Source organism: Patagioenas fasciata, chromosome Z (assembly GCF_037038585.1).
Source record: "Patagioenas fasciata isolate bPatFas1 chromosome Z, bPatFas1.hap1, whole genome shotgun sequence".
In the NCBI taxonomy this organism is placed as follows: domain Eukaryota; kingdom Metazoa; phylum Chordata; class Aves; order Columbiformes; family Columbidae; genus Patagioenas; species Patagioenas fasciata.
In genome coordinates this window covers 84,186,813-84,198,676 of record NC_092560.1, presented here as the reverse complement: position 1 = coordinate 84,198,676, position 11,864 = coordinate 84,186,813, and the positions used below count along the sequence as shown (strand labels likewise).

Sequence of the window (11,864 nt, the reverse complement as noted above, 5' to 3'; positions counted from 1 at the left end):
GCGGGGCACGCCGGGATCTGTAGTCTCCGCGGGGCATGCCGGGAGTTGTAGTCCCCGCGGGGCATGCCGGGAGCTGTAGTCACCGCTAGCGCCGCGCCCCGTTGACCGACTCCGACTACAACTCCCACCATGCTCCGCGCCTCTTGCGCCTGCGCGCCGCCATTTTGCTGAAGGGGCGCGGTCCTTTCAAAAGCGGCGGGCGGCAAAGACTGAGGAGCTGCTGCTGCGGGGCGGGGACGCCCGGGGTTCCATGGGCGGGAAGGTAGCGCACCCTCCTGGGGGTGTGGAGGGGTTGTGCTGCTTTGGGTGCTTCTTGTGAGGGAAAGGGGGCGGAGGAGCCCGCCCGGCCTCTCCTGGGGGTCCTGAGGCCGGTGCCCGATTCGGCTCCTCCCCGGCTCCTCCCCGGCTCCTCCCCGGCTCCTCCCCGGCTCCTCCTCGGCTCCTCCTCGGCTCCTCCTCGGCTCCTCCCCGGCTCTGTGGGTAAAACCGCTTCGGCCTTGGGAGAGCTGTGCCCTACTGAACGTTTTACATATAAATCCTTATCCTGCTGTTGCCTGGTTATATTTGTATCTTTATATGTTCGGATAGAACAGAGTTATTACTCTTTGTTTCTTCTACAGCACCTGTTTCCTTAACAGAGTCTTCAAATGGCCTTTTACCCAAACAGCTGAAACAAACCGTTAAGTTTCTGTCAGTGACCTTGACCATCCTATAACAGCATTTAGAACAATCCTGTGCCTCCAGCTCCTCAATTTACAGTTTGTGGGCCTACAAAGGCAGCTTGGATTAGTTTGGCTGCATTACATATATAAGACAATGCAAAGCGTGTGTAAATTTCTTTGTGGTTATTACCCATAAAAACCTGTGCGAGGGCAATGGCTTCTTGCTCTTGCTACCTTGAGTTGTTAATTTTTAATACTACTTAAGCGGCTTTTAGTGCTGGTTTTGTGCCTGGATACGACTCTTTGTGCTCCTGAAATCAAAAGCTATGGTACTTGGTGCCTTTGCTGAATTGTGTGGTGACAAACATCAGCGTGGTGCATATATATATAACAAACTTCTTTAAAACGCACCAAATCGAACAGCTAAATAATATTTTCAGGAAAGTAATAACACTTTAAAACGAAAGTAAAAAATCCCGGTTGTGTTATAGTTTGAGAAATATCAGTGCAAAGGATCACTTGCAGTTTTGTTTCTCTTCCCATTTAGATTGATTTAAAAGGTGAGCGAAGGTTCTGCCCAGAAACCTGGATTAAAAACCATGAGTTCGGGAGAAGAAAGCACCCGCTCTCCTGATTCCACAGTATCTTCTCTTTTAAGAAGCTTTAGCATTGACAGCGCTAATCCCGGCTCAAACAGTTGGATTCGTTACAAGGACAAGTTCTACAGCTCCGCATCTGAGGCTTTGGAGGCTTATATTGAAGATTTTGATTTAAGTCTCACATCTCCAGGCGTAAGCACTGGAAAAATCTGCCTGTGTCATAGCACTCCCAAACAGACCGAGTTTTCCAAGCGTTGGTTTGTCATCTGCAAATACGCCTTTAGATAAGTTGTTTGGTTTGGGTTTATTTGTTGTTCTCTGTAAAGCTTGGATTGGTGAGAATTCCTGACCACGCTCATCAACGCGATAACGAGTTATAGAGTATGGAATAAAAGCTGTGTTTTCTCTATGTGAGTATATACTAAAGATATTTAAAATCATTGCTTAAATCTGAGTGTTGGAAAGAGTAATTAACATCAGAATCTAATTAATTGAAGGAGTTCCCTTAAAACAAGTTTTACCACTTCTCTTGATTTCTATGGGAGGGACTTTAAGGTGTGAAGTCTGGGTAATGTATATGGGTTTGATTGGCTTTTATCATTATTAATTAGCTTGAATAAAGAGAGATTTAATTGATTAGATGCACTTTTATGAGATGGTCTAGAATAGATAACTGTGCCTGAGCTAATTTATATTGCAAATTCATTGTCTGTTATGTCTGAAATAGCAAAGTCCTGGCAAACTTTGTTCTATGAAAGATGTAATCTTGTATTTTATTCTGAAATCTTTCTGTTGCTGTTCTTTGCAGAAGTCTCGTTAACTCCATTCACCTATTAATGAGTCTGCATGTATGTTTGATATATTATAATAGTCTAAAACACCAATTTCACTCACTGATATTACAGTGAAAGGGAGAAGAAATCACTTCCAGATACTGAGGGGAACTTAATTTCATCAATCATAGTTTCAGTTAATTAAAAAAAAAAGGGTTCTAATGGTGGTAATTCTCTCCTGAAAAACTAAGTTTAATCTTATATAAGTTTCTGTAGGGTCAAAAAATGGGTCTATAGGCCCATTATCTGGCTCTCTGCCTTGCAAGCTGTTGCTTTAGCCATACTTTTTCATGGAAATGTTTGATTTCTATATGGGGAAGGTCCAGAAGGTTCCTGTGTGGAGGAAGTGTCGCTCCTAGGACTGAAATACTTAAGGCCCCGCTTGCAAACCGCACAATTCTGAATGTGCAGCTAAAAATTGGATGTAGTGTTGAAGTCCTGGTTCTCTTAAAACACTAAAGAAAATACTCAAAGCTGTGGATGTTGTGGAGGAGGAAAGAGCTTTTGACTAGTAAGGTGTTTATCAAGATTGATTGGTGCATAATTCATGGAAATCTTTGTTTTTCAGCACTGGGCGACTTCAATCAGCCGCTGGGTTTGGATTCTTGTGCTTCCCCTTCTGGAAGGTGGAGAGAACACGACCCAGACTCCATCAGTCTCGCGACGGATTGTAGGAAACAATTCTTTCGCAAATATAATAGGCCCAGGCAGGATCTCTTGGCAAAGCATATTTTAATAACGATTTTGCAAGACCGGATGTTCTACCTAAAGGTAGGCACACCGAATAGGGCAAAAAGCCCCTGCTTATATCTCCCCAAAATCCCGGCCGCAATTTCCCTCCCCTGTTCCCCATTGGTTGGGTACTTCAGGGTTTACAGACTATCCCGACGCACACAATCCTCTTCCCCTTATCAGTCTATTTAAGATATGGATTCCTGGTACTTTGGCTACACTGCCCCCTAAATTAACTTAGCAATACAGGTATAGGTATGTATACAGGTGTCATTCCAGGAAGAAACTGTGTATTACATTAAGGATTCATAGTCCGATGTCTCTCGGTCCTTCCCCCCTGCTAGGGTCAGGCGCCAAGTCCTCAGTTATGTCAAAACAACAGTTCTTCGTTAAATGTTCCTTACGGGATGATCTGTTGGCATTTCCTACAGACGGGTCGCTGCTTTTCGACCTTTCGAAATCAAAGCATCCACGCAGTGCCTGGAACAGCCGGTCGCTTAATAGGTCTTGCTGCCCTTACCAAACCTCGTCGCTCGATGCCAAAAGCGCTTTTGGTCTCCAAAAAAAGCTGTTGCTCGCCAGAATCCGCACAAAGACTTGAGCAAAAAGACAGATCGAGTGTTTAAAGCTGATGGGTGCGATGCTGTCGCCTCTAAAGGAAGTTCCAGACCCTTGTCTTTGGAAGGTAATGCTTTTTCCATGAGGAATTACCCGTGGTGGCTCACCAGCCAGAAATCTGCCCTGAGTGTGTCAGGGATAAGCAGCATCCCTGATTTGCACTACCCAGCCTGGCTCAAGAGTTACAGCCTCTTTCCTGATTCAACTAAAAGCGATGGGCAAAATGTTAACGTACAAGGCAAAGCTTCCTCTTCACAGATTTCGGAGATCCTGCAAAAAAGACACTCTGGAGATCAAGACACTTCTAATTGTTTTGAACAGAACATTTGCTGGGATCTAAGAGGTGATAATAAAGTAGAAGGAAGTTGCAACTCTGATCCAGACACGTGCTTCCCATTTAATAACTTGTTCTCAAGACGCATCAAAAAGCCATTCAGAGGTAATTATACTTACTAAAATTTAATAAGAAAATGGAGGGTATGTGTATAAAATCACATACATTTATTAAACCAACATTCTCTGGACATGTTAGTCCAACCACACTGTACAGATTTATTCACATTCATCGACAAGTGACTCAAAGCACCTACTAGTAGTTGATTAAGTTAAACAGCTTTTACACTGCACGTTTTTGTATATAAATCAATATTTAAGCATTCATTTTACAGCCATGGTGGCATATTTAGTACCTCACTGTGAGATAATGACAGTAAATCCATTAACATTTGAATAGCATTCCACGCATTAAATGAAATTACATGAAGCATAACCTTGGGGGAGGGAGATTCCCGCACACAGTGTAAATGAACCCATCAAATTGGTAAGAAATGCTCTTTATCCTGCAGCTTTTTCTGTACTTTAGAGTCAGCAGGAGGTATTTGTAACCCATATATGTTGGTTATCCAGAGCTTTCCTTGGGAATTGCTCTTGGGAAGTAGGGAGGTCCCCCTGTGGTGAAATCTCTGTGCTCTGAAACAGCAGCGAGATTTGCTTTGATATGAGAGATTAACCTTTCCAAGTGTTAATTACCTTCCAAGTTTACCCAGCTAAAGAGAAAAAGATGCTTTCCTACAACATTTTCTACAACATGAAAGCAAGGTAAAACCACAAAATAATCTTGAATATGTTCTATAAGCCGGGAAAAGAAACTTTCGACTATTGGAAATGCTCTCCTGGCTGGAACGTTGCAGCTCCCAGTTTTTACTGATGGTTTCCATGCCGTACTCCCACACCACGATAACCAAAGGAGTCCTATTGGTGCTGTACTCTCTGTCAAATATTTCCAGTGCTAAGTAATGTGGAAATAACGCCCCTGAAGAGGGTTGGACACGTTGTCCTTGTTTTTCAGAAGACCAGCTGCAGTTCCTTGCCTCGAAGGTCTGGAGGGTTCAACCCAAGATGTGCCAGGTACTCTGGAAAATGCCGCAAGTCCTACTACAGGGAGCAGAAAGATCATGGGAAAACGCTCCAACTGCTTCGTAAGTGAAGGTGGAAATGCAGAATTGCTTCCTATAGAGATTGTGAGTAATGGGGATGTGGCATGTGCGTAAAGGATTTACGGTTCGAGGTAAGGATATTGATGTCGAGGTCAAGGATATTGATGTGCTGCCTTCCCTTCTTGATCAACTTGCCTTTTAATAATATTTCTGCTATCTGATTGATATACAAAGATGTATTTCAAGAGGAAAAATATTCAATGGAACCTCAATTGGCAGGTTTTATCAAGGTATTTATTGGAATTGGGCTCCTGAGCTCTACTGCAGGCCAATGGGTGTTGGGAATCTCTCCCCACCTTAAATCTCAGCCCATTCCTGAAGCTCAGCCTGTTGTGGTGTCTTTGCACAACACAGTGGTTCTGGCCTTCGAACTCGAGGTCAAAAGGTCACCTGAGGTCATAAGGTTACCCCAGGTCATAAGGCCACCCCAGGTCAAAAGGCCGCCCCAGGTCAAAAGGCCACCCCAGGTCAAAAGGCCACCCCAGGTCAAAAGGCCACCCCAGGTCAAAAAGGTTACTTGAGGTCAAAAAGGTTACTTGAGGTCAAAAAGGTCACCCCAGCTCCAAAGGTCACCCCAGCTCCAAAGGTCACCCCAGCTCCAAAGGTCACCCCAGCTCCAAAGGTCACCCCAGCTCCAAAGGTCACCCCAGGCAACCCCTGCTGGGTCCATGTGGCCCCCTACCAGCTGTGCCCAACATCCCCAGGTCCCACAAGCAGCCACCGGGAGCCACGTTCAGCCAAAATCAAGTCCTTGCTCAAGCACAGACTCGTTAAGAAATGACTTCTTTTCACAAGCCTTGCGGCAGCTTAATTTCTTATTAATTCCATTTCTTTAGACGTCTTGCGCTGCGCACTAATTTATCAGAAACACCGCTGCAAAGTTAATTAAATGTGCTTAACACAACCTGTTATTGAACGGGCTGTGATTTCTATATCAGGCTGACACGCTACCCGTGGCCTCTCTTTTGCTCTGATTTACCTTACAACAAGGAATAAACACATTATCAGCCCTCCAGGGCATAGTTTCCAAACTTCACACGATCGATCGGAAAATTAATCCACGGTGTCCCACTGCCTGCTTGCTCAGGGTTTGCTGTCAACAGGAATCTCAATTTAACATTATAATTAGTTTCTTCCAAAGAAAAGTGCTGCTCCCATTCCTTTCAGGTGCGTGGGGGAGAGAAATCAGGCGTAGAATTCGCTGTCGGAGGAACCCGAGGTGCTGACACAGGGACACAAAGAAACGGCCTCAAGTTGCACCAGGAGAGGTTGAGGTTGGATCTTGGGGACAATCCCTTCCCCAAAGGGCTGTGGGGCATTGGAACAGGCTGCCCAGGGCAGTGCTGGAGTCACCATCCCTGGAGGGGTTGGACAGACACACAGATGAGGTTCTTAGCGACGCAGTTTAGTGTTGGGTTACGGTTGGACTCAATCTTGAGGGTCTTTTCCAACCAAAACGATTCTATGATCTCCAAGACAATATCACTCCCCAAATCCAACCTTCCTGCCACCTTGGGTGGAGAACACAAAGAAATCACTACCTGCTTGATTGGGTTTTCATCCTCATCTCCTGCACAGCCAGAGGCCACCTCTGAAGCTCGGGTGCTGCCCATGTGCTCTGACCTGATGCTCTCGGCCATCACAGGAGCAGAGCTGCTTCACTTCATGCAGTAATTAAATATTTATCAGGCCAGCAAGCAGCTTCACAGCTCTGCAGGCAGCTGGGAGGTGGGAGAGTTGGGTTTGACACCACAGCAATTAATATTTAATGAGTTGGGGGAGGTAAAAGGGCTTCAGCAGGAGAGACAAAGGGCCACGTCCATCCACCCCACCCTGGACTTGTGTTCGGAAGAACCCGCTATAAGAAAATCTCAACCCTGCAAAGCCGCACACGGAATCGCAAGCAGCACAAAGCGGGGGCATTTCCCAGCACCCCAAGTTAGACCCTGACAGACACCAAGCCCAGCACTAGGATGGGATTTAGTTAATCTCGACTGAGCAGCAGTCCCACTGGGACCACGCAAAGTGCACACGTGGGACATGCTGGATTTTACCCAGATATGAAGGACTAAAACCATTTTGGTGCCAAGAGTTCTGCTTGAATTTGACCTTCATGGTAAGCATGCTAAGAGAAACACACTTAAATTAGGCACAGTTTAGGCTCAACCACAACACGCTCACCAACAGCAGACCCTGGGTGATTCTTGGATTGATAGTTTAGTAGCTCTAGTTCTAATATTGTCACAGCTTTTTGGGGATATTCCTCAAAGAAAAGACTCGCTTTAATATTAAATATCACCGTTAAGCGCAGCGAAGTTCCTCCAGATTCATAGAGACGCAAATTTCTACCTGATAACATTTCAAAGCAGCTTTCCCTCCGCTGAAATGGAGCTAAAATAAGACTTTAATGGCTACAATGTTGCTTGCTTCTTGTCCTAATCTCCTGACATTCCCATAGAGCTTGCTTTGCCTTGTTCCTCTAAAACCAGGAGATTAAGGATGCTGCTCGTGCAGTTGTTTAAAGTACACGGGATTGTAGAGTTTGTGTTGATGAAACCTGGAGCCCGGCAGCAGCTTCAGGAGGAGCTCTGGCCCATCTCAGCCATGGTTTTGGCCGCCGCCGAGCACAGTTTGGCAGCCGCCGTGCTCCAACCAGCTCTCCGCAGTCCCCAGAACACAGCGCTTGATGTTGTTTTAACCACGGGCTGATACAGTTAATTGAATAAGCATTAATTCTCCTCCCAGGACCATCTGCTGAGGACCAGCTCACAAACTCCTCTCGGAAACCGAGGCAACAGCACCATCTAGCAGAGCAGCCCAAAAAGTGCTGGGAGGACTCCAATTGGGTAGCAGGGCTGGCTGGTGGCAAGCGAACAATTTCGGGGTCCAGGCAGCGATGGCCTTGCACACCAACACCCCCATTTCCATCTTCAGACCCCCAACTCAACAGCTCTTGGTTCTTTCTCAACTTTATCAAGCCTTCTATGCTGGACCACAACTTCTCAGCATCACTCAGACGGAATCTCCCCCTCCTCAACCTCGCATAAGACCCCAATCTAATATTTATTAGACAATACAATTATCAATAACATATTAATTCTAATATTCTTTAGTTCACTCTCCTGTAAACTTGAAGGTGGGTTCCTCATACCATCCAGTTTCAGTGTATTGCCCAACATTAGAAATCAAAACAGCCCTGCTGAGGGATAACGTGCTCCACGTAGCAAAGATGCAAGAAAGGCTGCTGGATTATATATAAAGGCATAAAATAGACTTTAAAAAGAGCTTTCACCTCTCTCCTTGACAGAACAACACATCCCCAAGGATGGGAGAAGGGGATAACGGAGAATTATCCAAGTTTATTAAGAGGAAGGTGCTTCAAGCAGCAAATTTCTCCTTAGATCCAGCCTGTGTTTGCACTCACGGACAGCTACAAACTTTAATGCTCATTTTCCTGTAGTATCTCCCTGCATAGAAAATTGATTCCAACATCCAAAGCTCTGCACAGGACAAATAGTGAGAAATTGTATCTCAGCCTTGTAATGAATGGAAATTTCTACTTGCCAATCTATTTTGGCTGTTTGCTTTGCTCTCCCCATGCAGGGAAAAATAATGGCTTTTCACATCAGGTTCTCTTCAGTGCCTTGTAATTCCTTTTTCTCCTTGCTCATCCTCATCAGACGCGATCTTGGTTGATTTTATGCTGAAAGAAACCGGTAATCATTTAAACCAGCTCCCATGTTTTATAGGGCTGGGCAATTCCAGTCTGGGATGCAGTGAGAGGGTTTATTTGAAGAAAATAGAGCTCTAGTTTTGATCAAATCCCATCACAAGCCCTGTGTTAATTACCCTCACAGCATGATTTGTGCCTCCTCGGCCTGCTCTGAAATTGCTCCCTCCAAGCTTTGTCTTTTAGCGATACTCTTGATTTCTATGATTTATTCTCCCCACCATCTTTTCCTTTCGGAAACAAACAAACAGATTTTGTCCTAATGGAGCACAAAGCAACTTTACCGGAGCTCTTTTGGTCCCTCGCTGATGCTTTGGGGAGATGCAGACACAAGAGGAGGATGCGGCGTGACTGTGACGGCCTCGGCTGCTCCCTTTGAGTCCAATGAGGTGTTCGAGTGTTGTGCTCGCAGCAGAACCCACTCAGCTCAACAAGCCTGGTAAGAAAACCACTTTCCTTTTACCAAAACATCCCCAGATTGCCTCTTCAGAACTTGACTTATTCCGAATCGCCCATCTGAACGCACCTCAAAACATCGCAGACAAATAAACCATCTCCGAAGCCCTCAAGAAACCTTTCATCCCAAATAAAACATCTCAAAAAGCCCTCAAACCGAGATGTTTTGGCCTGGTTTCCAAGAGCCAGACAAATACAATTTGTTCCAAGTCATTTTCATCACAAAATTGCGTTTCCCTGACCTTAAATGGTTTTACTTGAGGAGCTGCAGCTCCTCATCTTAACGAGGCTCAGCAGCCAAACTCCCCCATTAGGTACCACAAGCACTCAGCAAACACTAAACCTGCACTTCTGATGCTTTATGGAGGTTGTGGTCCCAATCTCATCCTCTCTTCCGAGCTACGCAGCCCAGAATTAATGAGGTTAATGGTTGGACTCCATCTTGAGGGTCTCTCCCAATTAAAATGATGCTCTTATTATAATATATCCCATGCTCTATGGAAAGCATTGCTGGTCTGCTTGTATTCATCAAGAAAGCTCTTTCCTCTAAGGAGGGGTGAAAATCAGGACCATTTTCAGTTTGCATGTCCCATGTGCTGAGAATTGAAGGGACTCGGGTCCCAACGGAGCTTTCCAGCAAAAGAACAGCTGGAAAACTGAATATCTTCATGTTCATTGATCAATATTTTGGAATAAAAACCCAACAAAATTCAAACCCACATGGAAAAGCCCAACAGGACTTTGGGGATGGCATCCACCATGCAGCAATAGCAAAAAGCAATGGCTTTTCCCAATGACACCAGTGCTCCCTCTGAGGGAAATGAGATGATTTCCAATAATCAAGTCTGGGACAAAAAAAATCAGGCTAAAATGATTTTAACGAGAAATCTAATTGAGTCTTAATGACTTTAAATGTCAGGTCTATAAAATCTCTGTCGTGGAGCTCCCCTTGCTCCTTAGGGCTGGAAAATCAGCACATTGCAAGATGTTAAATCAACCCGGGCCTTAAAATTGCTACCCAGTCCAAACCAGACCTTTCCCACCACCCTGGTGCAATGAGAAATGTTCCTTCTCTCCATCATTTGAGACCACGCGGCTAAGAAATGCTGCTGTTTGAGTCAGATTATGGCTGGATTTGTTAAGCCAGAGTCACCATGATCACTATGAAAACACATTCTTCACCATTGGTTAATAAAGATAACGGGAACTCGCAGTTTAAGGTGAGAGAAGGGAAACGCTCTTATCCCTGTACTGCTGGTATAACAACGTACGCCAGCATAGAAACGGCGGCCAGAGGGGTGGTGGGATCACCTCCCAAGAAAGGCCTTGAGGTGCTGGAGCGAGTGGAGAGAAGGGAATGGAGCTGGGGAAGGGGCTGGAGCACAAGTGTGATGGGAGCGGCTGAGGGACCTGGGGGGTTCAGCTGGAGAACAGGAGCTGAGGGGAGACAGGGACACAAAGAAACGGCCTCAAGTTGGGCCAGGGGAAGTTTAAATTGGCTATTAGGACACATTTATTCATCTAAAGGGCTGTGGGGCATTGGAACAGGCTGCCCAGGGCAGTGCTGGAGTCACCATCCCTGGAGGGGTTGAACACACAAAGATGAGGTTCTCAGGGACATGAGACAGTGCCAAGGGTGGGTGAACAGTTGGACTCCATCTTGAGGGTCTTCTCCAACCAAAATGACCCTCTGATATATCAGAGATCACCCATCGCTGGAAGGCAGAAGGGGACACACTCCAGCACAAATGGTCTTGGTTGAGGAAGGGACACCCAAGCCCATGTAGACCCTGGTACAGGACTCAGCATGGATAACTTGCTGTGACAAGCAGCAACAGACACAGGATGTGCACCTCTCACACCTCTTCTCCATTTGGGGTCCTCTCTCAGGACCAAGCCCCAAGCCTCCCTTCCCAAATCAGAACCGCTGCCTCGATCCATCTCCGCTCACAACTATTTCAGGACATTCCATTTCAGCTCCAGAACCCATTTCTTCTTCCACAGCACAAACAGCACAGCTATTTCAAGCCCGTCTACATGATTTTTCAAGAGAGACCATTTTTATAGTTGAGCAGATCGCATCTGCTCTGCTGGAGGCACTAGGTTACCAGAAATAGGAGACAAACCTTGTGCTCGCACACAGATTTCCACCGGTTCACCACAAAGAGCATATGGCACATAAGCACCAACAGCTCCCGGAACAGCAACTGAAGAGCTTAAATACGAGAAGCTTTGCAGACATGACCCAGAAATCATTTTTCATCAGTAGATCTCTTGCCCCATGTAGTGATCCTCGACCTACCCTGGGGTCTCAAGCTCTTTTTCTCCCTGCATCTTTCTCCAAAAGGTTAATCCCCCAAAGCTTCACTTCCTTAGGCACCTTTCCCTTCCCATGTAAGTATCTTGGGGACAAGAGAAGAATTAAAAGATGACCTTGAGGTCTGGCACATTGTCCTATTTCACTCCTTTCTTTAAGGAGAAAAGCCACCACTACAATTAACTTATTTGAGCTGCCCAGTCCTAAGAACCACTTGAAGATCACCTGAGAACAAGCTCCAAAAACATTAACATCGGCCAAATGAACTCAGGCCAAGATTAATTAGCTTAGAAATCCCAACCATTCTTGGGATCAGGGCAGGAGCAAGAAGCTTTAAGGCTGCCCAAGATGCTTGGATAACAGATGTTGACACAAAAGACTTGTGACCCTGCCACAAGATCACTTTATTTTCAGGATATCC

At 45.6% G+C, this 11,864-nt stretch overlaps 1 protein-coding gene and 1 long non-coding RNA gene across 2 annotated transcripts in view; both read left to right on the top strand.

Moving 5' to 3' along the window:
• Positions 1-2,889: 2,889 nt before the first annotated feature.
• On the top strand, positions 2,890-4,546 carry LOC139826567 (lung adenoma susceptibility protein 2-like). The gene is given in 3 exon segments (XM_071802712.1): positions 2,890-3,386; positions 3,389-3,883; positions 4,482-4,546. Coding segments are annotated over 3 exon segments (804 nt in total). The 5' UTR covers positions 2,890-3,142.
• Positions 4,547-4,580: 34 nt separating this feature from the next.
• The window catches only part of LOC136115440 (uncharacterized), a 17,654-nt gene continuing 10,370 nt past the window's right edge, over positions 4,581-11,864 (top strand). The window contains exon 1 of the long non-coding RNA XR_011736354.1: positions 4,581-4,922. This is a non-coding gene — a long non-coding RNA (uncharacterized lncRNA). The remainder of the gene's footprint in view (positions 4,923-11,864) is intronic.